Source organism: Mycteria americana, chromosome 4 (assembly GCF_035582795.1).
Source record: "Mycteria americana isolate JAX WOST 10 ecotype Jacksonville Zoo and Gardens chromosome 4, USCA_MyAme_1.0, whole genome shotgun sequence".
Lineage (NCBI taxonomy): Eukaryota > Metazoa > Chordata > Aves > Ciconiiformes > Ciconiidae > Mycteria > Mycteria americana.
In genome coordinates this window covers 36,350,343-36,377,342 of record NC_134368.1, presented here as the reverse complement: position 1 = coordinate 36,377,342, position 27,000 = coordinate 36,350,343, and the positions used below count along the sequence as shown (strand labels likewise).

The 27,000-nt window shown below is 38.8% G+C and overlaps 1 protein-coding gene across 2 annotated transcripts in view; it reads right to left on the bottom strand.

Moving 5' to 3' along the window:
* Positions 1-26,779, bottom strand: part of MTNR1A (melatonin receptor 1A) — a 57,322-nt gene extending 30,543 nt beyond the window's left edge. The window contains exons 1-2 of one of the 2 annotated variants that reach the window (XR_012775363.1): positions 26,374-26,478; positions 21,215-21,587 (exon numbers count right to left, since the gene is read on the bottom strand). Coding sequence is in view for 1 of the 2 variants with exons in the window: in XM_075499220.1 (XP_075355335.1) it covers positions 26,374-26,566 (193 nt within the window). In the remaining variant the exon portion in view is untranslated. Of the gene's footprint in view, positions 1-21,214; positions 21,588-26,373 lie in introns of those variants that run through there. The other variant, XM_075499220.1, reaches the window with a different exon arrangement.
* Positions 26,780-27,000: the final 221 nt, after the last annotated feature.

Genomic DNA, 27,000 nt, shown 5'->3' with positions numbered 1-27,000 from the left:
TACTACTGAGTTAGAAGCAATTACAGCAAATATAGGTCAGAAATCATATTTAAAACATGGATATTTAACTTTTGGAAAAGTTCTACACCTTCAGATGTATCAATATCATCTGCACTACAAAGAAGTGGTTTCTGGGAATAGCCAACATCTGTTAACTTTCAGTCAGAGCCTGACCTGCCCCATCTGAGCTTGCCTCTATAGGCTCTATAAATTTAATACAGTGGAGTCATAGATTGATACTGGCACTTACTAGATCAGCTAAATTAAAGAAATCAAGAAGAGCAATTCAAAGTGTGTCCTGGTTTCATCCGGGATAGTTAATTTTCTTCCTAGTAGCTGCTATAGTGCTGTGTTTTGGATTTAGTATGAGAATAATGTTGATAACACACTGATGTTGCAGTTGTTGCTAAGTAATGTTTACACTGGTCAAGGACTTTTCAGCTTCCCATGCTCTGCCAGGCGCACAAGAAGCTGGGAGGGGGCACTGCCAAACTGGCCAAAGGGCGATTCCATACCATATGACGTCATGCTCAGTATAGAAACTGGGGGGAGTTGGCTGCGGGGAAGCGATTTCTGCTTGGGGACTGGCTGGGTGTCGGTCAGCGGGTGGTGAGCAGTTGCATCGCTTGGTTTTTTTTTGTTTTTCCCTTTGTTTTTTTCCTCTCTCTCTCGTTGTTTTCCTTTTAATTACAGATAATAATTAATAATAATAATAATAATAATAATAATAATAATAATAATAATAATATCGTGAGTTTTCTTACTTTTGCTCTTCAGATTCTCTCCCCCATCCCAGCAGGGGGTGGGATGGGGGAGGGGGAGCAAGCGGCATTGTGGTACTTAGTTGCCGACTGAAGCTAACCCACAACAGTGACTGCTATCTGTCATATCCTAGTCCTGTAGAGCCAATAGAGAAAAGTAAGCATGTAATCAAGGAGCTTATAATAGATGTTTTGCATATGGCATTTTCCTGTCTGTGTAGGGCACTTTGGAGAATAGACAGTCAGAACCATTAATTGCTGCTTTGAATGTCACTATAGTGACCAGATTTTCTCATAGGCCTGAGAGTCTGTTCTCTGAATACACCCAGTAAGTGGTAAACATTATTAAAAAGAAATCAGACTAAACAATGGAATGTTTCTAAGCTTCTGCATGGAGTATAGATTCCCACAGAATTGACAATCTATTGTATAATTACATTAAACTAAAAGCCTTTGTGTGGGATTTAGCCTGGATTTTGCTGCTTCTTGTCAGATCTCATGAGAGGAGTCTACGTTGGAAGTCTGTCTGTTTTCTCCAGCCATTGTTTTAGTGACATTTATTATCCCTTTGCACAAATCTTACCTCAGATAACTAAATCTCTGTAACTTTTCCAAATTGGTGTTAATGGTAACTTTTGAACATTGTTTCTTCTGTTGGGTTTTTTGGAGTTTGGTGGGGTTTTTTTGGATGAAATGTCTTTTTTTTTTTGGCTAAAGATGTGCTGACTATCAAAGACAGCAAGCTCACTCTTGCGTACCCAGCCTACTCTCCAGCTGACTTTTCTCGGGAAAGGTAAAAGGAAAAACATTGATGTTCATTTGTTCATAGAACATGAGTACACCTACACCATTTCTTCCTTCTTCCCATTCTCAGGCTGATGAAGGGCATAAGGTAATAGAGGGATCTTTTTTGGCTACGCAGTAGTGAGCTAAAATCACATGCAGGACTTTGCACTTCTCCTTGATGAACTTAATGAGGCCCCTGTCAGCCTGCTTTCTCTAGCTAGATTATCAAGAAACATGTTTTTCTCTTATTACTCCTCTCCTTTTACTTGTCTGCTTTTAAGCAGAGGAAAAGATCAGTATAAAATATATTGATTATCAGTAAGAGGAAAAAAAAAAAGTGTTCATACTTTTTAAGAAGTAGTGATATTTATTTCATATTATTTGAGAGAAACATTGTCAAAAACAATGATTTATTTAAAAATATATATTCTGCAATCAGAAATGTTTCTTTATAACGGGAAAAGCTCTGAAAAGTCTTTATCCTGGACTCTGAAGTTTGCACACAAGATTCCAGAGGTGAAAAATAAGAGTGCCAGCTTCAATTATTTTATTTTCTGATCAATTTTATAAAAACAAAAAAAAAAAGTAAAGAGAAGCAAATTCTGTGGCTTTCCTAACTTTCTGTCACATCTTCATTCTGCTTTACGAAGCAAGCAATTAGCCTTCTGGAGATTTTTTTTGCAATTATAAAATTATTTTTTCAAAGACAATACTTTACTCTCTTCCTACTATGGTTCTTATCTTCTTTTTTTTATAGGCCTTATTATTTCTTTGAGAAAAAAGTCACAGGAACTCCTAGAAGTTCCTTGTTTTCTTTTTCCCCATCTAGTTTTGTTGTCCTTAACCCTAGTTTTCTTTGAGGTCTACTTTCTATCTTCCAAACTTCCATTGGTTCTTACCTATTGAAGAGAAAGTGATGATATCTTCTAAAAAATCAAAGAAGTCTCTATACTTTTAGTGTTTCTGTGACTATTCTGACATAGGTATATGTGACTATATTTTATTCTTCTCCTGTTCCAGTGACATTCCCCTTAGGGGATTCCCTTTTTCCATGATTCTACTGGTTTTGAATTTTCCAGTTCTTAGCTCTTTCCTGCCTTTCTAAGAGGAGCTCACAGGTGGCTTAATCCTTTACCATGTATTATCAGTAGCTCTACACTAATGACTGTTGTGTCTTTCTCTCCTTTGTCCCTCTGTACTTCTGCTCCAGCTTGTAAGTCTTAACATTTATTGTTCTGGCTTCTGATATCTTTGTAAGGGTGTCCCATATTGCCATATATTTAGTGGGGAAAATGAAACTTCATACCTTTTCAATGAAACCTCTCACCTTGCTCCTTCTTTATTATAATTAACAGGCCTTCCTCTTCCTGTCAGTGATGCAGGCATGCCATATGTTTATGAGTATGAGTAGTTATCCCAGTAACAAAACTAAAAACCAGAAATAGTTACTAGTGGAATGGAGCAAATAGCAGCCAGATGTTTGTTTAATGAGAAAAAGATGGCTCAGAAAAGTCTTAATAGTGCTCATTATTATCAGCCATCTGTATGGCACTCTTATGAACCTGTGAGTTCATAAGAACCACATTGTGAACCACAATGAGACATTATGAAAAACATGATGGAGAATTCTGTCTCAGCTGACCAGCTTTCTTGAGGTATTGCCACCGATTTTATAGAGGCCTCTGATACTGGGCTCCTAACTGAGATACTTTGGTTGGTACTCTACAGCAGAAGACTTGAATGACACTCCAAAAAAGAGAGCAACTATGATATAAATCATAGATACAGGAAAATAAGAATGCCAAATACTACCCATTCTTGTTTAAGAAACAGGGATATAAGAGTTTGAAATTAATAATAAACGAACAAACAAACAAAACCAGTGAACAGAATCTAAGATAAGATTTCTACACTGCTGTTTAATCTCCCAAACACACTACCCAATTTCAAAAGTTTGTAGCAGCCACACATCTGTAGACTTTTTGGTACCTAGTCCTTGGATGCAACACTGTATTTTCCCTGTTCAGGCAATTGCCTAAGTATTTTCTGGCCTAAAAAATATTTCTGGAGGAGGGTACATTCAGGAGAAAGAACTCCTACATATGACAGATTGTTTTATTAAGATTGTCCTATGAAGGCAACACAAAAAGGTGTACAATTTTTAGAGACATTTTATAAATAAACTTAAATACAATACTGAAGTCCATTATTGTTTAAAATGTTTAGCATTCCGGTATAAGAATGAAATCAAATAGCTAGTTTTCAGTTAAAGAGGATGCTGGTCATCCTAATGGAGACATTCTTACAAAAGTATATCAGGCTTAACAAAAATGAAGAAATTTTATTCCAAGAGAAGAAAGTTTCAATGCCCTGTAGCAATCTCAGAAAAATATGCTTTACGTACATCAAGTAATTAATGTCTCTTACAGAACTTGCAAATTGAAAGATGCTGCAACTTATTATTTTTAGTGTCCATTAATGAAGATAACTGCCCTACAGGGAAAAAAGTTCTAAACAGTTTGATGCAATAATACACAAGATTTTTATTGTGGTGTTCACCCACTGCCAAAATCACTGCTAACAGATTACTTTCAAAATCTCAAGAAGCAAAAAATCTTTCCAAGCTTGGGTGAACTGTAAAAATCTGATGTTTGTTGAACCTTTGGCTAAATAGTGCCAAAGGAAGTATAAATCAAATACTTTGCCTAAAATGGCTCTTTAACAAAATCCCTCAGAGTTTGCTGTAGATGAATTAACAAGCAATTGGTTGCAGAGGGAGTCCTCTGTAGATGGCAAGCTAATGAATTCTGACAGGTTGAATGGTGCAAAGATAATGGGCTGAGCTGTCCACTGACTGTAAAGCAGAAGCTGATTAAGGTTAAGACTTTAGGAAAACACCCCAACAAAACTGGATCAAAAGGAATGATTTGTTTAATTTAGGGGTTGAACCGCAGGGATTCAGTTTCTTTACTAAAGATTGATGTGTTAGTCCAACTCGAGCATTTGAAGTTTTACACTGGTATCATGACTTGCCACGTAATTCGTGATTGTTCTAATATTGCCATTCACTCCTCCTTTCCAAATATGAAGGGTCACACAAAATTGACTTCATCATCTTAATACTGTCTTTGAAATAATTTCAGATTCAATTAGATATAAAGAGTTATTATTGCATAATTTGTTGGAAAGCATTTTCAAAACAGAGTACCTTGAAATAAAATTTGTCTTTTGCAAACCATCCATTTGCCTTTAGATACCAGAAAAAACCTGTTTGCTTAATAACAGCAAAAAGAGCTCTTATATGAAAAACATTCAAAGATGGGGTAAAATGGATACTAAAATTGTGGAATAAAATCACCTGGAAATTAACTTTAAAACAATGATGACAAATAAACCCCCGAAAATTTAGCAGTGAAAGCTCCTTCTGAACTTTGGATTGCAATTGATGTGCACAGCTTTGGCCTGCAGTACTCAAATGGAACAGCATCACAAACTTCATTTTGATGAAAAGCAGCTGCCTCTATTAATACGACTTTTGTGACAATTCAAGCAGCTGAGGATAAGCCAAAGGGGAATGCAGTGTGTTGGAACTGATTTTGATTTTAGATAAATCCATGGATTTGAGTGACTGGAACATGGACATACTAGGCATGTAGATACAGTGACATAAAAAATCTTCCAGTTACCATTGCTAAAAACATGTCTTAGGAACTTCATTTTGAATACTTTGTTTACCAGAAGAAGAGTCAAGTCATTTGAGCAGAAAGTGCCTTGAGCATCTTGATAGAAAATAAAATACATTTGTCTCTTCTTCTCAAGTGTAACTGGCACTGAAGCTAGTTTCTTTCTTTCCCTGGATGTTTAATACATCAATCATGCTCTGCTTTTGTGGAGGTGTTGCAATAAGATGAAGACAGAACTATCTGAACTAACTGAAGTATTCTTGGGACTTGTTGCAAATTCAGTGGTAGCATTTTGTGTGTCCTGAATATTTTCTGCTCTCAAAAACATTTGAATCCTAAGTTCAGTTGAGAAAAGAAAAAAAAAGGAAGACCAAAAAAATCTTTATAATGCCTTTTAGGTCCAAGCATTCCAATGGTGACATACAGAGCTGAGCCCCAGACCTGCAAAGCATTTAAACATAAGTCAGCTTCAGGGATAAGCATTGTTTGACTGGGGCATTCACCTCCTTAAAATGTTTGTGTTGAAATGGAAGTGCACAGAAAAAGAACACTGTCCAAAGAAACAACAACAAAAAACCAAGCAGTGACCACCTTCCCCCTTCTTCACTTGTACAAAAAAGGTCATGTGAAAAAAGAAAAAGAAACTTCATCTGAGTCCCCTGTGAGGTGACTATATTTCAAAGACAGCAGGAACCATGTTTCTAAAAAGGTCCTTGGCAAAAGGTACAGCCTTGCTAACCTACCCAGGTTTTCCTGAAGTGGACAGAAGGGACTGTTCCCCATTCAGTAGTTCCCACAACACAAAAAAATCCCTCCATCTCAGGGAGAGAAAAAGACAACACCCACTAACAATTACAGATCTTCAGAACTCTATGCATGCCTGTAGCAGTACAGGAGGTACGTGCACCATACACCCTTCAGCTGGAAAGTTTATCTCAAGAATACTCCTGTAGACCTCAACTGTCCTGCTGTTCTCTCTACTCCATAGTGGGGCTGGAGAAGCTGGTACTTTGCTTTCCACCTCTCAGTTCTTCTGAACTGCAGAGCCCTAGTGTGTCAGGGACTTTGATAAGGGGATGGGGAGACTACAAGGGGATGCAGAGCATGCATATGGATAACACACATTGCAAAGCTCTAGTTTCTGGTACGTAACTTTGCCTTTTACCTCTAGCACTTTGTCATGCACGTATCCTACTATGGGTGATTCCCATCCACCCTACACAGCTTGCAGCTCTAAACAAAGATGTCTAGAGGACTGCTTGGCCCGTCCCCGTGTCCTCTGAAGCCTCTGCAGTGATGTAAAGCACACTGAAAGTGTGTAAGGAGTTTTAAATGGCATTACATGGAAATACAGACTTTTTGAAGGGAGGCCACTTAATCAAGTTCTGTTTTGGCTTGAGTAGGCAGATACCATATTGAATAAGAAAATACTATAGCTTCTTATGGCTTGAAATTCAGTTTAAATAGGCAAAGATCATTACAGGGAGGGTGGGGAGGGTGTAACATCAGCTGCAGCTGACTGTCACAGCTGTAGGAGCTGAGAACATTTACATCACTTAAGGAACTGTTTGTTTAATTTAAAGCAGATTAAGGAGGAAACTACCAAACTCTGCGGAGGCACAGACACCCCCCTTTCACACAACAACATGTGGGCAATGCCACTGCTATTAAAATCTACTGTGAAACTCTCAATTCAATGTAAAAACTCAGCACAGGTGAATTCAATGGGGCAGATGGCTCTGGATTTTCATCTGATAGATGAATTATGACACTGAAGTGAAAAGAACAGTTTGAGATACTCAGTCCATTTGAAATTATGTTTGAAGACAAATAAAACAGTAGATGTATTCTCACATACCGAGAGGGCAGAAAATCTAAACATCTGCAGCCAAAGGTATGCAGGTCTTAATTAAAAATGAAATTATTATTGTAAGGAGTCCTGCTCCAGGCAATATAAAAGATGTCATGTAACAGGGATCTATATTTCCCATAGTATATGATATGCATAGTATATATACATACATATATACACTAAACAGGCTTTCAGTCTGCCACATCTCTTACCCAACTCTAATACAAATTATAGCTGCGACACACATCTGGGATAAATGATCAGCAAAGAATTCCAGAATACTGCTGTGATCAGACCTCAAATTCTAAACAATTGCAGGAACCCAATTCCTAGTTACTTGATTGCAATCCTTTTCAGAGGGACCTCTTTTTTGGTGCTTTTGCAATGTTTACTACATAGAAGCTCAATCCATGACAGGGGCAGTATAAATAAGCATGAAATTGGTAAATATTATTCCTATTGCTATGTAATTTCATTTCTGTTGTCATAAACAAAAGTCTCTTTCATCTCTTTCCTATGGTTTAGAAAATACTTTTTCAAATTAGTAAATAAGGCTCATGGAAATGAAAACAAGAGACTGTTTCCAAATTTGTGCTTTCCCCTTATACTGGTCATGATAGTTTCAAAATTTAAACCACTGCATATCAACAGAGGGACCACTCCAATGCTTTTTAGAAAATCTCTGTTTACAGTTTACAGCTGTATTAACAAATCTCTGAGTCACGCTAGCAGCTTGATTTGTGTTTTACTCTATGTGACCTCAGCTTTGCTATTTAGTTTCTTCAGGGATAAGATTTTCTCAGGAGTCTGTCTGATTAGCTGTTGCTTTTATGAGCAATATTTGGCTGCTAGTCCCAGACTAATATTTTAATGTAAAAAGCAGGTTAATTCTATGATGATTACTTTTCAAAGTCACTCATTGTCTCTTAAAATTAACATCAATGTGATAAACATAAGTGTCAGTATAGAAACTTTCTAGAAAGTTTTGATGTCTGCAGTTTATGTGGCAAAGACCATAACTGTAGTAGCAAGCATTACTAGCTTTTCTTGTAGTGATTTTAAAGCTATGCCATGCCTATATTTTATGACTACTCTATAGCTGTCAGTAGAATTTTCACACACACATAGTCACTGGCAACTTGCCAGATTTCAACTTGCTTTCAAGGACATAAACAATTTTATTAGAAGTTTAAAAATTCACAAGCTAAAGGAGACCTGAATTTCTTAGTATAAATCTGTTCACAGATAACCTGCAGTCTTCTGAACATGGTCATCAGACATGCTGGTCTTAGGAGAAAACAGACAAAGCTGCCTGTAAATAAGAAGCAGTGTAGGCTTTCCCAGCAAGTACAGCAAAATGCCTTTTGGCCAAACTGAGGGGATGGGCTGATTTCACATATGTACACTTTAAAACAATGTTAACCTCATTGATGTGAGCAATCTTAGCAAGGAGAAAAATGCAACTCAAGGCCATCTCCTGCTTTCAGCAGAGTCCAGTAACTTCTGTGAAGTTTCTGATTTCAACAGCATGGAAAGCTATGGAATTGTGGTGAAAGAGATGACCACACTTATTTCACATGGTAAAATGGAGATTTTAGGGCCAGCTCTGTGAGAAACATCATGAACTTTAAGCACTGGTGCAAGAAATGAGAGAAGATGCATTCTGGGAGGTATTTTAGACATTATTTGAACTGTCATTTGAGACACAAAGAGTAGAAATATCCAAAAGCTGTATTTTCACTGAAGCTAGGCACTACGAGGCAGAAAAGTCAACTAAACAGCATGGCTAAAGGGGCTGACAGAAAACTAAAAGAATTCACATGAGCTTTTGAACTTTGTATCACTAGTGACCAACTCATATGTTTAATTCAATGATCCTCATGATGCACCTAGATCAAAAGAGAGGGAAATGGAGATAAGAGTTTTAAAGGGCGTTACATGGAAATGCTGGAAATAAAGACTTTTTGAAGGGAGACCACTTAATCTACCTGATAGTATCCAATACCTGTAATCCAGTAACAAATGTTTAGTTACAGTTATACTGAAAAGATTATGCTGTAGTAGAACTCAGCAGATCAGGTGAATTACAGTTTCATGAACTCCACTAGCTTTGCCATCTAACTGATGCCTCTCCAAACGGTATGTTTTGGAACAATTCCAGCAAAAATAAACCCAGCATCTTCTACTATTTATCTTCATTGTATCATCTCATCCAAAGACAGCTGTGCAAATTTAAGTAGGAAATTGCCTCAGTGAGGCATGATCATGATCATGAAAGAACATCTAATTACATAGTTCATTTCAAGGTAAATCTTTGAAGGTGTATTGGACACATATTCTCTGAATAAGACACTTTTGTGAACAAATGGCATTTAGAAGGAAGGATATTTGGAGAAAAACTCAAGTGTTTTCTTTTTAAGTTATCATTCTTGCAACATGCAAGGTACATTTTCAGAATTTCACAAACTGCACAAAATTTTTTTTAAAAATGTATGGGAGGATCAAGACTGAATTGCATACTGACAGACTCATAGACCACTCACAAAAGAGCAGGGAGAGTACCAAACTTGAAAGTCAGAAATGAGTATATGTAATTATATATATGGAATATATACAGCAGTCCACACAATGGAGTCTCTATACAGACACAAGTTTTGAAGTAATGGGTCACAAATGTGGAAAACAAAATCACAATCTGCCATATCCAGAATAGATGACTTACCCAAAAGATAAATTCACAAATTTCTGCCTCAGCTCTAAAGTACTACAGAATAAATCACATCTAAACTTGGAATTCACTGTATTTAGAGAATGTATCACTCAAGCTTTATAAAGGGACTGAAGCCAATGCATTGCATTATTATGGCTACTCATTTAATAGAGATAATAGGTCTCCCTCAGATCAGGTAGTCTGACATTGTGCTTGTAAGATGTGAAAGGATCCAAAAAGCCTCAGGTGAGATGACTTTAGTGGAAGCAACAGTCCAGAATAAGGACAGTTCTTAATACTTTTTCTTGAAAAGTTCTACAGTGCCACTGAAGCTGAAAAGCTTCCTTTTTGCTAAGCCTAAATATGCTAAACTAGGCATGCTTTGAACTAATGCATCCATCACTGAAGTAAATCTAATTATGCAGCGTCTGAAACTCTTTGAGAGGCTAGGGGCATTCCTGAGTGTTGTACATTTGTAAGGATTCATATAGTCCTTTAAAATACACAAGTTTCAGAAAAGAATTTTGGTCAATAGACAGGGAAGAACCATAAGTCGTGAGAATTTGTCATGACAAAATTAACAGCACAGACCTAAGGCACCCTCCCAACTACAATTTGTATTGATCTTGAAGATCCTAACATAGATATTAAGAAGTAAGAAGAGTCTATGCACTTAACCACAAACATTTAAGATCAAATAATCAAATAGGTGGTGGAAACAAATTAACTATTCTGGATAAGGAAAATGGATATGACAAAAAAAAGATGAAGAATCAGCTAAACTGGGCACACTAGATACACAGTATTACACATTTTTTCATATTCTTTTGGGGATAAAGTCAACTGTGGAATAGTGGAATACTTTGACAAAAGAACTAAGAGACTAATTCAGGGACATTACAGGCGTCCATGCAATGGCTAAGGACATGACACAAACTCAGAGAGACTATGAGGAGGCATGGAAGAAAGCAGTGACAGAAAATAGCAAGTTGGATCAGATAACATTGAGGACATAGTGAAAGAAATCAAATACATTAACTATACGTTCTCTCCACGGAAAACCAAGCTGATTGGCAGAAAAGCTGCAGTCATAGTCTGGTACAAGGCTTCTATATGGCACAGAGCTGCTGTGGAAGGTTATATTCCCTGCACAGTTATTTCACATAAAGAATCACTGACTGCCCTGCTGAAACAAAAGACCGTTCCAGAATGAAGCTGGGAAATGTTCATTGGAACATAACAAAGTATTGGAACAAGTAAATTCAACAGCAGAACTGAGATGCTACACACAAGCCAGTATCATTCAAACAGTGAAGTCCAAAAACGGCTTAGGAACTGGGCTTTTACAATACTACAACAGTAGTTGTAACAGGAGACAGACGGTTGTAACATAAGAAAGAAATAGATTCTCAGCTGAGAAGAAATTACTTACCATTGCATATGCCTCAAAGAAATATCAACAAATATATAAACAATATGGGTCAAAATAAAACAGACTGCAGTCAATGCCAGATGATACTTAATTTTCTTGGCAAATACTTCCAAGGTTATGCTGAGCATTACTTCAGTTGAAAAAATTTTATCTTAAAGTCATACTCCTATTTCAGTTTGTATAGAAGGGAATCAAAAAGGTCACCCTATTCCTTTTTCTTCTTCAAATATATGATTAACTCTGCCTATGGCATTCCTATACATACCTGCCTATTCCATCTGTATCTTTAATCAGCATGTGATCTAGTTTCTTTCTTGTCCTGGACTAATTTTTTACACTGTCCAAATCTCATTTACAAAGTATTATAGACTCTCACAGAACTTCACAAACTCTGAAAACTGAATATCTATAAGATCCTTTGGCATCTGTGGCATCTTCAGTTCCAAAGCCAAAGCCTTCATGTCCAATTAGACTTGGACAGAATCATCTCCAGAGAATACACAGGTCCTTAAAAGAGAGTCACTACTTTTAACTACAGCTGAGTCCAGATTCTTCTAATACTAGACTTTTGAAACATCTCATATGGTTGCAATTTTTTGTTCCATATTCAGAAAGGCCTTACTCTTCTTATTTCATTACGGACTTCTCTCACCTATTTTTTGGTGTCAATAGTTTGTGTAATGTATATGCTATTACTGCTCAAAGGGCTTTACAGAGTATCAAAGAAAACAGTTTAGACCCAAACAATAGTTAGCTGTATAAGTAAAAGTCATTGGTGACAGAGGAACCTTGCAGTGATGTTTTTTCTGGATTCGCAAACCTAGCAGATGGAAATTTCAGGTGCCCACGAGCTTCAGGTTCAAAATTATTCTACCATTTGCTCCACTTAACTGAGACAAATTTCAAGACTCATGTTAATCCCTTTTTCCACAGTCTCTCCTCTCAGAACAGTGCCAGTACACCATGAAATTTTGAAGGCAATGCTGAGTCATTAAAATAAGTAATCTGTCTGGACAATTAACAAAGCATTAGGTACAGGTTTAAACAGCTTAACTCCAAGCAGACTTTTTTTCCAGTGGCCATAATCCAAACGAGAACTTGAAACAGCAAGAAGCAAAGAACACTTGTCAGTAAATATTACTAAGACACTTGCAGAGTAATACTGTATTTCAGATGGTTCAAATTTATTTTTTTCTCTACTTACTATAAAATCCTTATCTTTTGAAATTGTTTTGACTGAAGTTATGTTATTGCTGCACTTTCTTTCAGCTACTATTAGTAGTAGTTACTAACTGCGATGCTATCAAGCCTATCTACCTATGTAGAAAATACTTACCTTCATAGCTGAACGTTTCTGGTATTTCACAACGATTTGTAAACTGAAGGGATTTGATGTAGAGGCAGAATAAATATGAAGTGCTAAAGTGTAATTTTTAAAGTCATTGTTTCCTAAGTGTAGTCACAGTTTAATACGATGTAGGGTTTGATGTAGAAAATACATGTAGAAAAATTGCCTAGCAACTGCAAAAAGCAATAGAAGCCAATGGATTTAGCTATTTTCTACACTGACAGCTTGAAAATCATGACATAAAGCAAGAACTATGATGGGATCTAATGAAATGTAATGAATTATAAGCTTTGGCTAGGAACAAATATGGAAGGAAAGACATGACAGATAGAAGGACAAAAAAAGAGGAGAACAGTACTAAAAGCAAAAGTCCCAGGGAGAACAAGAAATAGCGGTCACATGTACACAAGTGCTCAGAAATTTAGTATTCAATATATTGACACAGACTGAAAGAAAAAGGCCACTTCTGAACTTTGAGTATGGGTATAGAGTCAATGAAGTCTACAGAGGACTGGGAAGATGGTTCTGGAAGACAATAAGGAAAAGGGCAACTGATGCCCTTTCGTTAGAACTTCAGTAGAAGATTTTTTAAGTCTGATCTTCTGAAGGAGCACAAATAACAACATTGGAGAGCTTGCTGCCATTTGTTGTTGAAGAGCTGGAAAAACAACCTAAAGCTGCTTGAAAACTTCAGAGAAATAAAAGGCAAGAGAAAATGACAAAACGAACTATGCCCACTTGCATTTATTATTCAGTACTTTAAAGCATGCTGGATAACATGCAGTTTTTAGTTATGAGCAGCAAAATGTTTCATTATCCTTGTCAGATAATGAACAGGTAGGAGAACTGAATCAAATGGATTCCCTTAATACTGCAATCTAAAATGGTCAGAAGCCTGGTGGAATCAAGATGTCCTGAACAAAAGAGCAGGTCCTTCTGGAAAGCCTCCTTGTGACAAGGATTATGATGGGGCCCTAGTACCATGCAGGTCCGTCTCTCACGGATGGTGCAGAGGTATCCTTGAAGTAGCTGTACTGTTCTGCATGGTGGCTGAGGAGAATTCCAAGTTGGAGCTAAAAACTAAGTTGAATAATTAATTTCAGGGCAGATTAAGTCAGGGTACTTGTCAAAATCAGGATAGTTATCAAATGACACTAACTGCAGAAAAACTCAATCCAAAATGTTCTGGGCTCTGAAGGGTCCAATTTCTTTTCCAGGAGCAAGAGAAATAAAAGAAAGCAAGAAAGCATGAGAGAGAACAGCACCATTTTGAGGCTGCTAGCTGCATGACACCCTGTGGACTAAAATCACCTTGAACGACTGAAAGTTTGCAGTGAGGCCCTTTCTGTCCACCATGAGTACTGTAATTACTGCAGCTGTAATCACTGGGTGGGGTGTGGAGCTTCTAAACCTCACAACAGTCTCCGGTAGGACAGACAGACTCCAGCCCCAAGTAACCATGTAGGTACACATGCAAAGAGACTAGTAGCTTACTTCTAATAACTAACTCCACACTTAGACCTGTGAGAGGAAGGTTGGTTTTAGGATTACTGCCTAATTAGTGCCCTACTGTAGCTGACATATTAATCTAACCTTTCCAGTTATACTGCATTCCTAACGTGCCAGCTCATCTGACTCTTTTCTTACCTCAGCAGCAGCTCAGAGTTTCTGAATATAGAAGGCATAATATTATTTTAATTTACAGATGATCATTAGACAGTCCTTTATTTCCAGTAACATTCCAATGTACTAAAAATGTCCATTTTTTAGTGTTTCTGGAAAAAGTAGTTGGTCACATACTACATTTGTACTTATCACATGAATATGTAGAAATGCTCCTACAAAATAAATTCTTAAAATAATGTTAATAAATATATCTTCAGAACGGGTTTTAGCTTAAATTAAACATATACTGGAGTTGCAACCCAGTGTTACTACTGGAAATTCCATTTACTTCCTTGGAATACCTGTGTAAGAGAGTAGACCAAAAAACGACACAAGCAAATTCATGATTTGGAGATTTACTTGCAAGACAAGCAACTTTCATGTTTTTGAGTAAAGTAAGCAGTCTGTCCAGTCATCACAAGGAATGGTCAGCAATTCAAAAGACACAAACAGCTGAAATCTCTGTGAAATTTGAATCTGATCAAGAAAGTTTTCTGAGTAAATGTGGGGACAGGAGATACTATGAATATCTGACTATAAGCAAAAGATCGTAGAAATCACTTCACTGCTTTGGTGGTAGTCCATGAAGTTATGTCTGCACAAGAAAGATGTGCTCAGGCAGCTAGACTCCAGTAAGCATTCTGGCAGCAAAGCCCCGTTCACTGCAACAGCTTGAGAAAAGTAAAGCAGAAGACCCACTAGAAAAGCTTACAATGAAGGGATGCGTCACTATTGTGACAAATGGGATACCCCAGTACAAAACAAGCACCAACAACAAGCAGATTGCAAATTCTGCCTCCACTAAATTGCTTCAACTTAGCTTATTTGCTTCTTTTTTTTCCATTCATACTTACGCATTTACACGTTTGTCAGATTCAGCCCTATCTTTGGACATGTTTTAGATAACGATCGCTGCAAGCAGTATTAACAAGGTGCAAGGGAAAGCTTTGTACAACTGTATAATCTACCCTAGATTGTCACTAAGTATGCATTATAATGGATACTTACTTTATAATGGCTACTATAATGGATACTTTATAACGGATACTATAAAGGAATAATTGCAAAAGCAGCACTCAACCTCCTTTTAAAATGCTAGTATTCATAATGCCCCTAAGAACAGTGCAGCATCTCAGTATTCTATTATTATAGAGTGTATAAAAACCAGCTTTCACAAAATGTGTAATGGATCCCATAAGGGAGAGACCCAAGTCAATAACAACTCTAAAACAAGCGTCTTTCAGACAAAACCTGACAGATCTACCCTCAATGGAAAAATGCAGGGAAAAAAAGAAAAAAGAAAAAAAAAATTCAGGAGCAAACAATTTAGCAAGGATAGTGCGAAGTTATTCTTCAATATGGCAGTGGTCATCTTCATGCCATCTTCAGCATAATAACCAGTGGGGTATGGACTGTCTAAAGAAAAAGTGCAAATGGATGATGAACAGAAACAGGACAAGTTCCTAGGAACGTCCAAAAATAATTGAACAAAAGTGGGTATGTTAGGTAGATACAAAATACTGTTGGAGGAGAGTGTCTATGAACAAGACAAGTATTATGCCATAAAAACTATGAAAATCGAGGCAGGTTTCCAGCAACTAAAAAAATGTTCATAGTTGACAATCTTATCAGGCACTGCAGAGATTCCCAGTAGTGGGATACACTGAATGGGCAAGAGAAAAAGGAATCAGAAGAGCTGCAAAAAACAGGAGTAGGATGTACACAAATTTGTAAAAGAAGCTGCAAAAGAAATGCCCAATTATTTGCTAAAAACAATGTTTGAAAACCTTTGCTGCAAGAAAGTGCAAGAAAATCTGACTGCATTTTGAGCTCTACATTAGGTATTTCGTATACGCTAAGACACAAACTTGGGTTCTTCTGTCTTCTCCGTACTTACCAGTATACAGAGGAGATGAAAAGCTGTTTTACCCAGTCTGATGGGGATTACTGTTAACTCTCTAGTCCTGGATGCTTACATGCAAAATAGTTAGAATGAGCTTGGCCAGTGAAAGATATGTTTACGTGACACTTATCGATAAAAAAATCCCTGTGGGAGCTATTGTAATAAGCATGAATTACAGAAACATTGATGCAGTTCTAATTTATACCATGAACTAAACCCACCACCTGTGTCTAGATGGAGCAAAGATAAAGAAACATTCCTGTCCTTCCTTCCTGTCAGACATGCTGAATATTGTTCTCCTGCATATGAGAGATCCTCATTTCTAGAGAGAGTGTGTATATTCACAAGCAATATACAAAACTATGAGTTACAATGTGCCAGTGGATGCTTGTTGTGGTTTAACCCCAGCCAGCAACTAAGCCCCACACAGCCGCTTGCTCACTCCCCCCAGTGGGATGGGGAAGAGAATCGGAAGGGTGTAAGTGAGAAAACTCATGGGTTGAGATAAAGACAGTTTAACAGGGAAACCAAAAGCTGCACACACATGCTGCATTGGGGGGGGGGGGGGGGGGGGGGGAGAAAATGAAAAGGTACTTTCTGCAAAAATACCCAGATAATTAGAGGAAATGTTTCTAGGTGGATCTATATCTGTACATTCATAAAACCAATATATACCACAACATGGAACAACCTTTGGTATGAGTACCTTCTGCAACATGGTAAAACCCAGTAGGATTTACGTATGCTTTAATATAAATGTGTTTCTGTATATCCCCAAAACAAGACATAGCCAATACTAAGAAACGCCTTAGCAACAGGTATTGAAACGTGTTGCATCATCAGGAAGGGAGAGTAAGATGGGTTTATAAGGCACTGCAGAGATTCTCAACAGTATGGTTCCTTAGACAAGAAAAAAATCAAAAGGAGAGCTGAAAACATAGTGGTTGGAGAGAAGCAGATTGATAAGAGGAATTTCCAAAGGAATATCATGCATATACATGATGATGTCATATTTGGCAACAGAACCACCAGACAATCCGTACAATGAGGCTATAGCAGCAAAACCCCAATTCTGTAATTTATTCTGCTTAATGAACATATTAAAGAACTAAGAGTTTCTAGAAAGCAGAAGAGGACAAAGATAAGATCAAGGATAAACTGACATGATCTGACCAGACAACTCTAGTACAAGCAAACTGTCTTTGACCTAAGTAACATAATATCCATTTGTTAAACAAAAAAAACCCCAAAACAGTAGAAAGGACAGCATTGCAGTAGTAGATGATCTCTTGTTTTTTCTTTATTCCCAGGGGCGTTCTTGAAGCATCAATTCTCAGACTTAATAGCTTGCATATCCACTGTACATGAAATTGTAAGTGGCTTCCCATGATGCATTCACCTCAGGATATATAGATCAGGCACTTATGATCCTGATCTGTATCAGCTTTATTGCAAGGATATCAGTGATCCAACGAAAATCCTGTTCTGACTCCAAAGTTGTGGTAAAGATTTCTCCGCTTACCACACTTTAGGTTTAAGATTGTTAGTAGTATAGCAGCTTTCTTACTCATGGGCAAGCATTACAGCCACAAAAGTGAAAGGAGACAGGCACTCACCTTGGTAAGAGGTTTGTTATTGATTTCAGTAAAACCAGGATTTCGCTTTTAGGGAAGGTATTTCCAGATGAGGCATACTCCTGGGGGTAGTGCTCTCTTGCAGAAGGTGAAAGGTTATTTTGTAAATAGACTAACAGAATTTGATATCCGCCTTTTTTTGACTAGCAAAATGACAGCCAAGAGATGATGTTTTTATTCTCACTCATTACAAGAATAGAGAGATGTCAAGTAATGTTAGGTAACATTGGTACAATAGCAAAAGCATGTAAACTGACAGAAAATACATTTAGGCAGGAAGAATACCCTTCTTGAGTTGGAATGAGGAGAAAAAGCTATAACTTAAGGTGAAGGGTGATTCTGAAAGGATTTCTATGAACACCTTCTACACCTGGAAGTTGGACTTGATGATAGAGAAGGTCCCTTTCAATCCTTTAATCTAAGTGAGAACTAATTCAGTAACACAGATCCAGGGAAGGTTGGGAGATGTAATATACCATAACGGAAATGTGGGGAAGAACCTAGGTTTTTTATTTGCAATTATGTGAACCTGAATGTTAGGTGCAGGCATTACAGTACATTATAATACTCAAATTGCAGAAGGCAGACCCCAGAATTACACAGCCAGAGATAATCTGGAGACATACCTTTAATGTAAATAATTACTATAAGACAGAACATATTAATGCAAAATACACATAAACTGTTAATAAAAACACGTGGGGTTTTTTTATTTATAGGCCATTAATTCTTCATCCAAAATGAAAAAAAAATGCAACTGATTCATTTGCATTTATGCAAACTTCCATTCTTCATAATATGTAAGTCAAGTCCCATATTTTCAACAATATCCAGTCTCAACATAAGTCTGTGGATGCTGTTACTTAAGAAAAAAACAAAGCAAAACAACAAAGACTGCTGAAGGAGGATAAAAAGGCATTGCAATTCTTCATTTTATGAGCGACTTTGTGATGTTTGACTGAAGGGGCAAATAGTGGCTGTTAATAAGGAAAATTCACATAAAGAGGTACCTTCCTTTCAATATCTCTAACACAAAAAAATCCATACCCTAACTGTATTGGGCTAAGAACACTCTTTCACCTCTGAAAATGAAATCACTGCTTTTCTATCCAACACAGACAGGGAGAGGAATGTGTCCTTAAAAATCAAGTAAGACTAAGGAGTAGAAAACTGCTCATCACTCAGTCTGGAAAACAGGAACATCAAATGAAATCCATAGCTACTACCCAGGGGGGAAAGAACATTGATGATTCTTCCCCAAAACACACACAAAGATAGGCATCTGCTGAAACTTCTCTAGGGTGTGACTGGATACCAATTTTCAAGGCTGATTCCTGTACTCATGTCCATTCATCCCTTTGGCCAATAGCTATAGGGTTGGCCATCTTGTCTGGCTAAAAACGTAGTACTGCCTGTTGCACTGTAACCACACTAGGCTAATACTCAGGTTCAGCTGAAATGGCCTACTAACAAAAGCAATGTTAGAGACTGACCTCACACAAAACCAAGGGAGCAGCTGAGCTCTGTCAGCACGGGGACAGAGTACCTCTGCTTGGTAACCTCTCCCTGAAGACCAGTTAGTTTTGCTAACCTTGCATCTGCACCCCAAAAGCAAAGTCAAGGTGATATCATATAAATAGACCTTATATTTCAGCATCACATGTAGAATCACATGTACACATCATGTAGAATCAGGTTTCTGTAGGCCTGAATGGAAAAATTACATATCCTGCCCAACTTACACAACAAAGGTAGCTAAATGGTCTGTTTAAAGGTGTGGACAGAAAAATAAAGTATAATTAACCTGAAACACTCCATAAACCTTTCCAGCTGCTTAGTATGTATTTGAATAGACAATTCCAGTGCTTGGCCACACATAGCAGGGTTTGAAATCAGCTGCTTCTATTTTCTCTTTTGTTTTAGAGAGCAGGGGACCTTAGGAGTTAGGGGAGATTAGAGAGTCTGAGTGAAGCACTGAAGGACTTTCTTAGAACTCTAGCACTGGAAAAGATGAGGAGTCCCCCATGACCAAAAACACCCCAGCTTTCCCCCAGCCCCGGCCAAACCAGGACAACCTAATTCAAGTCCTTTACTCAAGTATAGGACTCTCAGATAATCAAAAGCTGCATTTTTATGATCATCAATAAGGTAATAACTATTCTTCAAAAAGCATATCTAATGATATGACCTGGTACTGTATTAGATAATTTATAAAATGAAAAGAATGAGCTGAAAAATCTTTTACTTTTGGTGCAAGGTGTTTCTTCAAGGAAGGGGTATAAGTTTGCCTTCTCTTTACAGATAACAAGCTTCATTAAAAAAAGAACTATAGGACACAAAACTTTGTACACTTACTGGTTGTTTATTACCACAAAACTATTTAGAAGTTGCAGAAGTCACTATTTAAAAGTTATAAACAAATTTACTGATTATAGCTTCGTTTCTGCTCTACTTGAAAAAGAAAATATTAAAGAGTTTGCAGCATGCTTATCATCTGAATTTAAGGGGATCGGTCAAGTTTTTGTATATTTTATCCAACCTGAAAACTAAGAAGATAATCAGACCTTTATTTTGTCATGTAAGGTAGGAACCTGGATTATCCCACTGAACTGTAAGAATGCCCATCTTTGTGACTTCAGGATTTTGAAAGAACACTTCTTTAGTAGCAGCATTCATATTATAGTCCCAAGCATTATTTAAGTACACATGTTAAATACATGTTTATTTGTTCATTAAATAAGCAAATGTTAAAAATGTTAACAAACTGTGTTCTGTTATCTTGACGAATTCTTAGTAACAATTGTCCTCCTGAAATAGAGGTTGGTAGTTGTTTCTCAGGAGTGGAAAATGTGGAATTTGAGGCAGCTCATAGATGTGAGTAGAAGAAAAATTGCCAACAGCAAGGGTGACAAGGTTCTTATTGAGGTTGCAAAATTAAACTGTGATGCACAGCATCGAATTGACACTGCAACATTTTTATTGCCCTAGGAAAGCAAGCCTCATTGTACAAACAGAATGGACATTGTCATATCAGCATTGGATGACTGTTGGTAGCATTTTTTGTCACTAGACTTGCTGATGATGTCTTATGCTAGAAAGACATGAAGTATCTATGTTATAACAAGATAAGAAACTGGCTAGTGTAAAAAGAAATAGAAAAGGGATAAGAGGAGAAGCAGATCAGATATTGCTAAACGAAAAGATTAAAGATGAAAAAAATCTTAATGAGAAAAGGGAGAACCCCTCCAAAAAAATCACCTAAAAGAGACAGCAAATAGTGTAGCGTATCAGTACCATTGTCTGCTGGCAGCAGCAAACTAGAAAAAGAAGTGCCTCTAAAAACTTCAGAATGCAGAATCTTGCAGAAAGAATAAATAGCTGAGTTTGACAGACATATTAGTAAGAATAGAGTATTAATTATTTGAAATACTCATCTCTGCCTTTGGCCATTGACAGCACAGTGCCATTTAAACAGGTTTCTGAAGTAAACCTTTCATTCAGTAAATTATTCAGTCAAAACCAGTCTGAGGAACAGCTTTATTTAAACTGTATTTTTATGCTCAGTTCTGTTCAACAATTAGCAAAGTTCAGCATCTCCACTAGACGTTTTCCCTTCTCCCAAACAGCTTACCATTTTTAATACTGGAAGTTATTCATGTCTGAAATAATGTTCATTGCCATCAACATCTCAGTTTTCATCAGAACCCTGAATTTGTGCTACAACTTGATCTTCTACAAGTTATCTTCCGTGAGTCAAATATTTGTCAGGCTACCCATTTTCTCTCAGGGTACAAAAAGAAGTCCAAGGATCACCTGTGAACAAACAATGATTCCATTAGTCTGAATTCACAACAGGAGTTTTATTTGTTAGATAAAACAGTCTTTAATAGAGCATTTAACATTATTGTTTTAAAACTAAAAAACAAAACATCATCAAGAACAATTGTATTCTGAAAAGGCTGATGAGATCTCCAATCTGATTATCAAAAGATAGTTCCATTCTTATATTTAAAATTTATATTCTAGAAAATGCACTGAGAGAGGAACACTCTTCAACTAGATTCTTACACTGCTCAAACCAAAACCCAGGGCCAGTTTGAAAAGCCTCCAAAATAAAATTCTTACTGATAGATCCCATCCCCCAATGTTGCAATTGGCTGTACCATTTAACAAATATTGGATTAAAAAAAAAATCGTCAGTAGCTGTGTTCCTTAGTTCTTCCATAAGTGATGTCGCTGATCTCACAGATTTTGGTCAAGGATTACTCCTGAGTTCATTATTCTTTTGAGCACTCACAGAGCTGTCTTTACAGAACTGTTTGGACCTAATGCAGCTGAGGCAGATTTAGCATATGAACATTGTTTTTTCCCTTTTTCATTGCCATCTGATTCAGAAAAGTAGTTAACACACATACTTAAGTTTAAGCATGTGTGCAGTCCTAGTGAAGTCAGCTGTACCTTGCTGCTCTAAGGCCCTGGAGCCTCAGCAATGTCAGACTTCCTCTCTGCCTTCTTCACTAGTAACAAAAATATGTTTTAGCAACAAGACATTAGGGCCAAGAACATGGGAAACTGGGAAAAAGTACAAAAACTCAAATGCATCTAGCACAGAACAGAGATTGGTGAGAAAGGGGTGAATGCAGCTTTCTGCCGTGATGTGGTAGGTGCAAGTTACCAGCTTGGCACCAGTCCCTGGTGTTATCCCAACTCATGTCAGGTGTTAGCAGGCAGGACAGGTACAGAAGAGTGAGGGTGAGCCTGCTGGGACTCTCTTCTTGCCTGCTGGAGGCTCCCTTCCAACCCAGGAGTCTGTTGGAGGGGTAGCCAGGGCACCTTTGGACCTCATCATCACATAAAGCACCCAGGAAAAAGCAGCCAACCAGGCCAAGGGAACAGTTTCAAAAGGAAGAGAAAGAAGAGCAAGAGGGATAACAGCACTCAAGAGAGCTTTCTTCATTGACCTTAAGAATGGTCCAGTCCTGCAATCACTGAGTACCCAAATCCCCCATCACCAAAACAATAGGTGCGTGATGACTGACATTTTAACGTAACAAGCAGTAAACTAATCTCCATAGTCAAAGACTTACAACTGCTCCCTCACCTTGTTCTTGATGCATTGTTTTTCTTGGTGTGGGTAACAACAAAGGCATAAGGATACTAACAATCATTGAATTTGCGTGTAATATTACAGAAATCACTTTAAATGATCTCTTCAGTTTTCTGAGATGCTCTAATCCAATGTTGATAGTTTCAAGTAAAACTCCACTTGTTGCAAAAAGTACTAGTATTTCTTTAATCCACCTTCCCTAAGGCTAGTTATTTCATCTTTTCGGGCTGGGACTTGTTGAATGACCTTATTTCTGATCTATGAATATTAGCAATGGAAAAAATGAGACACACTAGGATTATTTACACCAAACTTCTTTTCGAACAGAGCTATTCTCATTCTTTTTAAAATTAATTATTAAAGAAAGCACATCAGTTTAAAGTTCAAGCTGCATGAACGTACTGTCAAGATATGGGTATTAAAATCCTTATGCCTTAATGTTTCCCTTGAACTTTGTTTCAAAGTTAAAAGATCACAGACATCATAAACCGAATTCAGTCTTTGTGTAGGCCAGCATTAAATTGCAGCTGTTCCCATCAGGACTGAATTGGTGTCAGGCACCTGTTAGATTACAAAGTCACCATAAAAAAAACCAGACCAGAACTATGAAACTTATTACAAGTCAAGTACATTAAATAAAAGAGGATCCTACCAGTTGCATCATCAGCTTCTGTGTCTAGAAGAGCATCTACTGAAGCCATGCTTGTGACTATGAAGGAGTCTGTAGTATCAGACACTCCTCGCTTGCTGTGACAAACTTCTTTGAGATACTGACTCCTCTGCTTTGATCAATGTCTTTTACTAACCTTCTGACTGTCAAGAAGGTTGCACCACTTGTTGAGAAGGTTTTTCTAGGCCTTCCTACTATTCCCCAATGCACTTTTTTAATCATAAGTCCACAGGTTCAATTTGTAGTTATCTTCCAAAAATATTTATGTAATAGAGAGTGGGACAGAGATGCAAGATGTTTTCCCCCACCAAATCCACCTTTTTGGTAAAGTGTTAGGTACTCCTTATTTCTGTTAGTCCTCTCTTGCAAAGAAGGAAGAAAGTCTTCAGTGAGATACATTTTCTTCAGGAGGTATCTTCCATTCTTCCCTGACCTTCTTCCAGTGGAATTTTCATCCTGTGTCCTTTTTCCTCAATAAATGTGCCAGCAAAAGACTTATTAATATAGGCTGTTGTAAAATCAGAAGTTTCTTTCTTATTACAGCTCTGTAAAAAGTTGTAACTGTCTTTATAATTAGCAAGTTACAAATTAATTGTATGTATAAATCAGATTATTTTCAATGTAATCTCTTCCTGAATAATCTGAATTGGTGTAAACAAGACTTAGGAAACTCTTTCTTCTTCATACTCACAAATATTAGGCCAGAGTTTTCTAAATACTTATGCCTCACCATAAATCTACTTGCCTGAGTAACCCCTTCTTAATTCAATGCCAAGATTAATAGTGGTGCTCACATAAGTAAAGTTATGCCCAGGCATAGCTTTTTACAGGATTAGTCAAAAACACTTTGCACACCTTTTTGAAGCTAATTAATTATGTTCTTTCCATAGTTTCCTTTTAACCATGTACTAAAAAAATCTTTACTTTGAAGAAAAAGGAGCTTTAAAACTTTAAAAACTTATTGTTACTGTTTATTTTTTCCTAAAACACACTATAAACTATTTCCTATCTCGTACCAAGTATCTACTTGTTTTCAGTAATCCTTAATTTCAGAGGGTAAAACAGTATCTAGTTCACATTCCAGTCTAAAATAATTTCTGTTCAGAAGAATGCTCTGTTCTCCTAGCTGTAGGAGATAAGAACTGCAGCAAACTGGCAACGGTTAACAGGCACTATGACAGAAAAGGCAAGAACAAGAAATGTAGTAAGAGCGAGCAAGTGAGCACGTGTCGGGATTCAAGAGGGATTACGCGAGAGCTACAGCAGAGAACATGCGCACACATAGAGCCCAATGATTCAGTTATGTTTCCAGAAAACAGGCACCACAGTTATTTCAGACTTATTACCAGACATGTCTGTATTGCAAACTCCCCACAGAAGCGCTGAAGTATATATTTAGTAATTAAGGGGGAGGAGGAGATCACCCTTTCCCCTGGAATAACCCCCGTAATACGCCTGTCTCAACCCTTTCTCCCTCCGTCTGAAAATCTCCCAGGGAACAAGGGTAGTCAAGCACTGACTTGGACTTCTGGAGTCTGATTCTCCTCTCAAATATATAGTATTGCAGTGTGTAACCCTGCCAGCTTCAGTGAATGAAATTTCTGTCAGTGAAAGCAAGAAGGGAATATAGCTTTTAGAATTTACATCAGTGGCAACCACAGGGAGAAAAAAAGATAAAATCTGTCGGTCTTTGTTTTGATCCCATGTATTAGCATTCCACTATGGCTGAATAAAAGTGAAACGTACAATCCATTTGAGTTACCTGACTTAACCTTAGAAAGTTAAGCATGCCACTGTTTGCCAGAGCCCAATACTACCTACCTTTATTAGACTAGCTTAAAGCAAAGCCCGGGCTCCAGTTCCCCCTCAGATGAATTTTAAGCCACTATCTAATGAACGTAGTGGCGTTAGAATATAAGAACCCGACAGCCAGTTGTGAAGAAAGTAAAAGCAGCCTCTCAATCGTCACGCAGAGAAATTCTGCTTTCATTAACAATGCAGCTCTCTTCACAGGCTCCCATATTTTTTTCAATGAAAGATGCATAGGGCTTTGAGTGCACAGATTTGGTACACGTGCGCAGCAGCTGGTCTGACACGGTAAAGCAGAATGAATCTGAGGAAGTTCCTGCCTGTCTGACCAATAATCCATGAACTAAGAGGGATTTACTCAATAGACCATCACAGAATCTACCCTGTCAAAATTAGAGATTTATTTTTTTTTAAGAACGTGCCTAAATCTGTTTTCTGTCAGATGTTTCCCATTCCCCAAAGACCTAGATAGCAAGTAGGAGGTGAACAAAGAAAATGAAGTTACTGTCTTGGTTATTTTTCTCTGAATCCTGCGATGTCTGTAACTTAACATTTGCTTGGTTTGAAGCTCCAACCATAGTATTAGTTACTGGAGACATTTCTGTAACTCAAAGAAAATCGATCAGAAGAACAGCATCCAGCATGCACACACACACGCTGTATGCCACAGCAGCATCCCCAGTACCACGTCGAAACTTCATTCTTAAATAAGGCTTACTTGCCTTTCTTTTTTGCTAGGTGGGAACTGTCGAGAGCTAAAAATAGCACCACGATTCGGTGGCGGGCGCTAAAAATACCCTTACCCGCTCGATCCCCGGCTCGGTGCGAGAGGTGCAGCCCTTGGCGCCTGTCACAGCCTGTACCCGCTAGCTGGGGGTGCAGGCAAAGGGCGCCGGGCCCTGGAGTTGCGCGCCCGGGCAAAGTTCTGCCGGCGGACGAAGGGGCCAGGGCGCTGCCGCCCCGCAGCCGCCGCCCCACCCCACCCCCACCCCGGCCCCCCCGCCGCCCCTTACCCGCGTTCCGCAGCTTCTTGTTGCGGTAGACGGAGAGGATGACCAGGAGGTTGCCCAGCAGGTCCACCACGATGGTGAAGATGAGGATGGCGGCCAAGGTGGCGGTCACCCAGGGCGGGCGGCGCGGGGCGCCCTCGGCCGGCGGGTCCCGCGGGAGGACGGAGCTGTTCAGATCGCTCCCGTTCACTCTCATCCTGCCGCCGCCTCCCAGGGCAGAGCCGGGTGCCGGCGGAGCGGGCGCGCCCGCCGGCGCTGCCCGCCGCGGGGGCGGGTGGGGTCGGGGCGGGGGTCGCGGCCGCCCTCCGCCGCGGGGCTGCCCGCCCTAGGGCGGAGCGGGGCTGGCGGGAGCGGGCGCCCCTCCCACGGCCATGGCCGCGGCCGCTGCGGCTAGGAAGTTTCCCCGAAGTGTGCATGTGCCGCGGCGGGACGCTCTTATAGCCTCCGCGCGCCTCCGCCCCGCCCGCCGCCGCCGCCGCCACCGCTGCCGCCAGGTGACACCGAGCCGCCCCCGCGCCGGCACGTGCGCGGCCGGCGGTTCCAGCTGCCGCGCGGCGGCGGCGCAGCGCCACAGCGCCCCCCCGCGGCGCCCGCGCCCCGCGCGCCCCATTCATGCGCCCGCCGCCCATT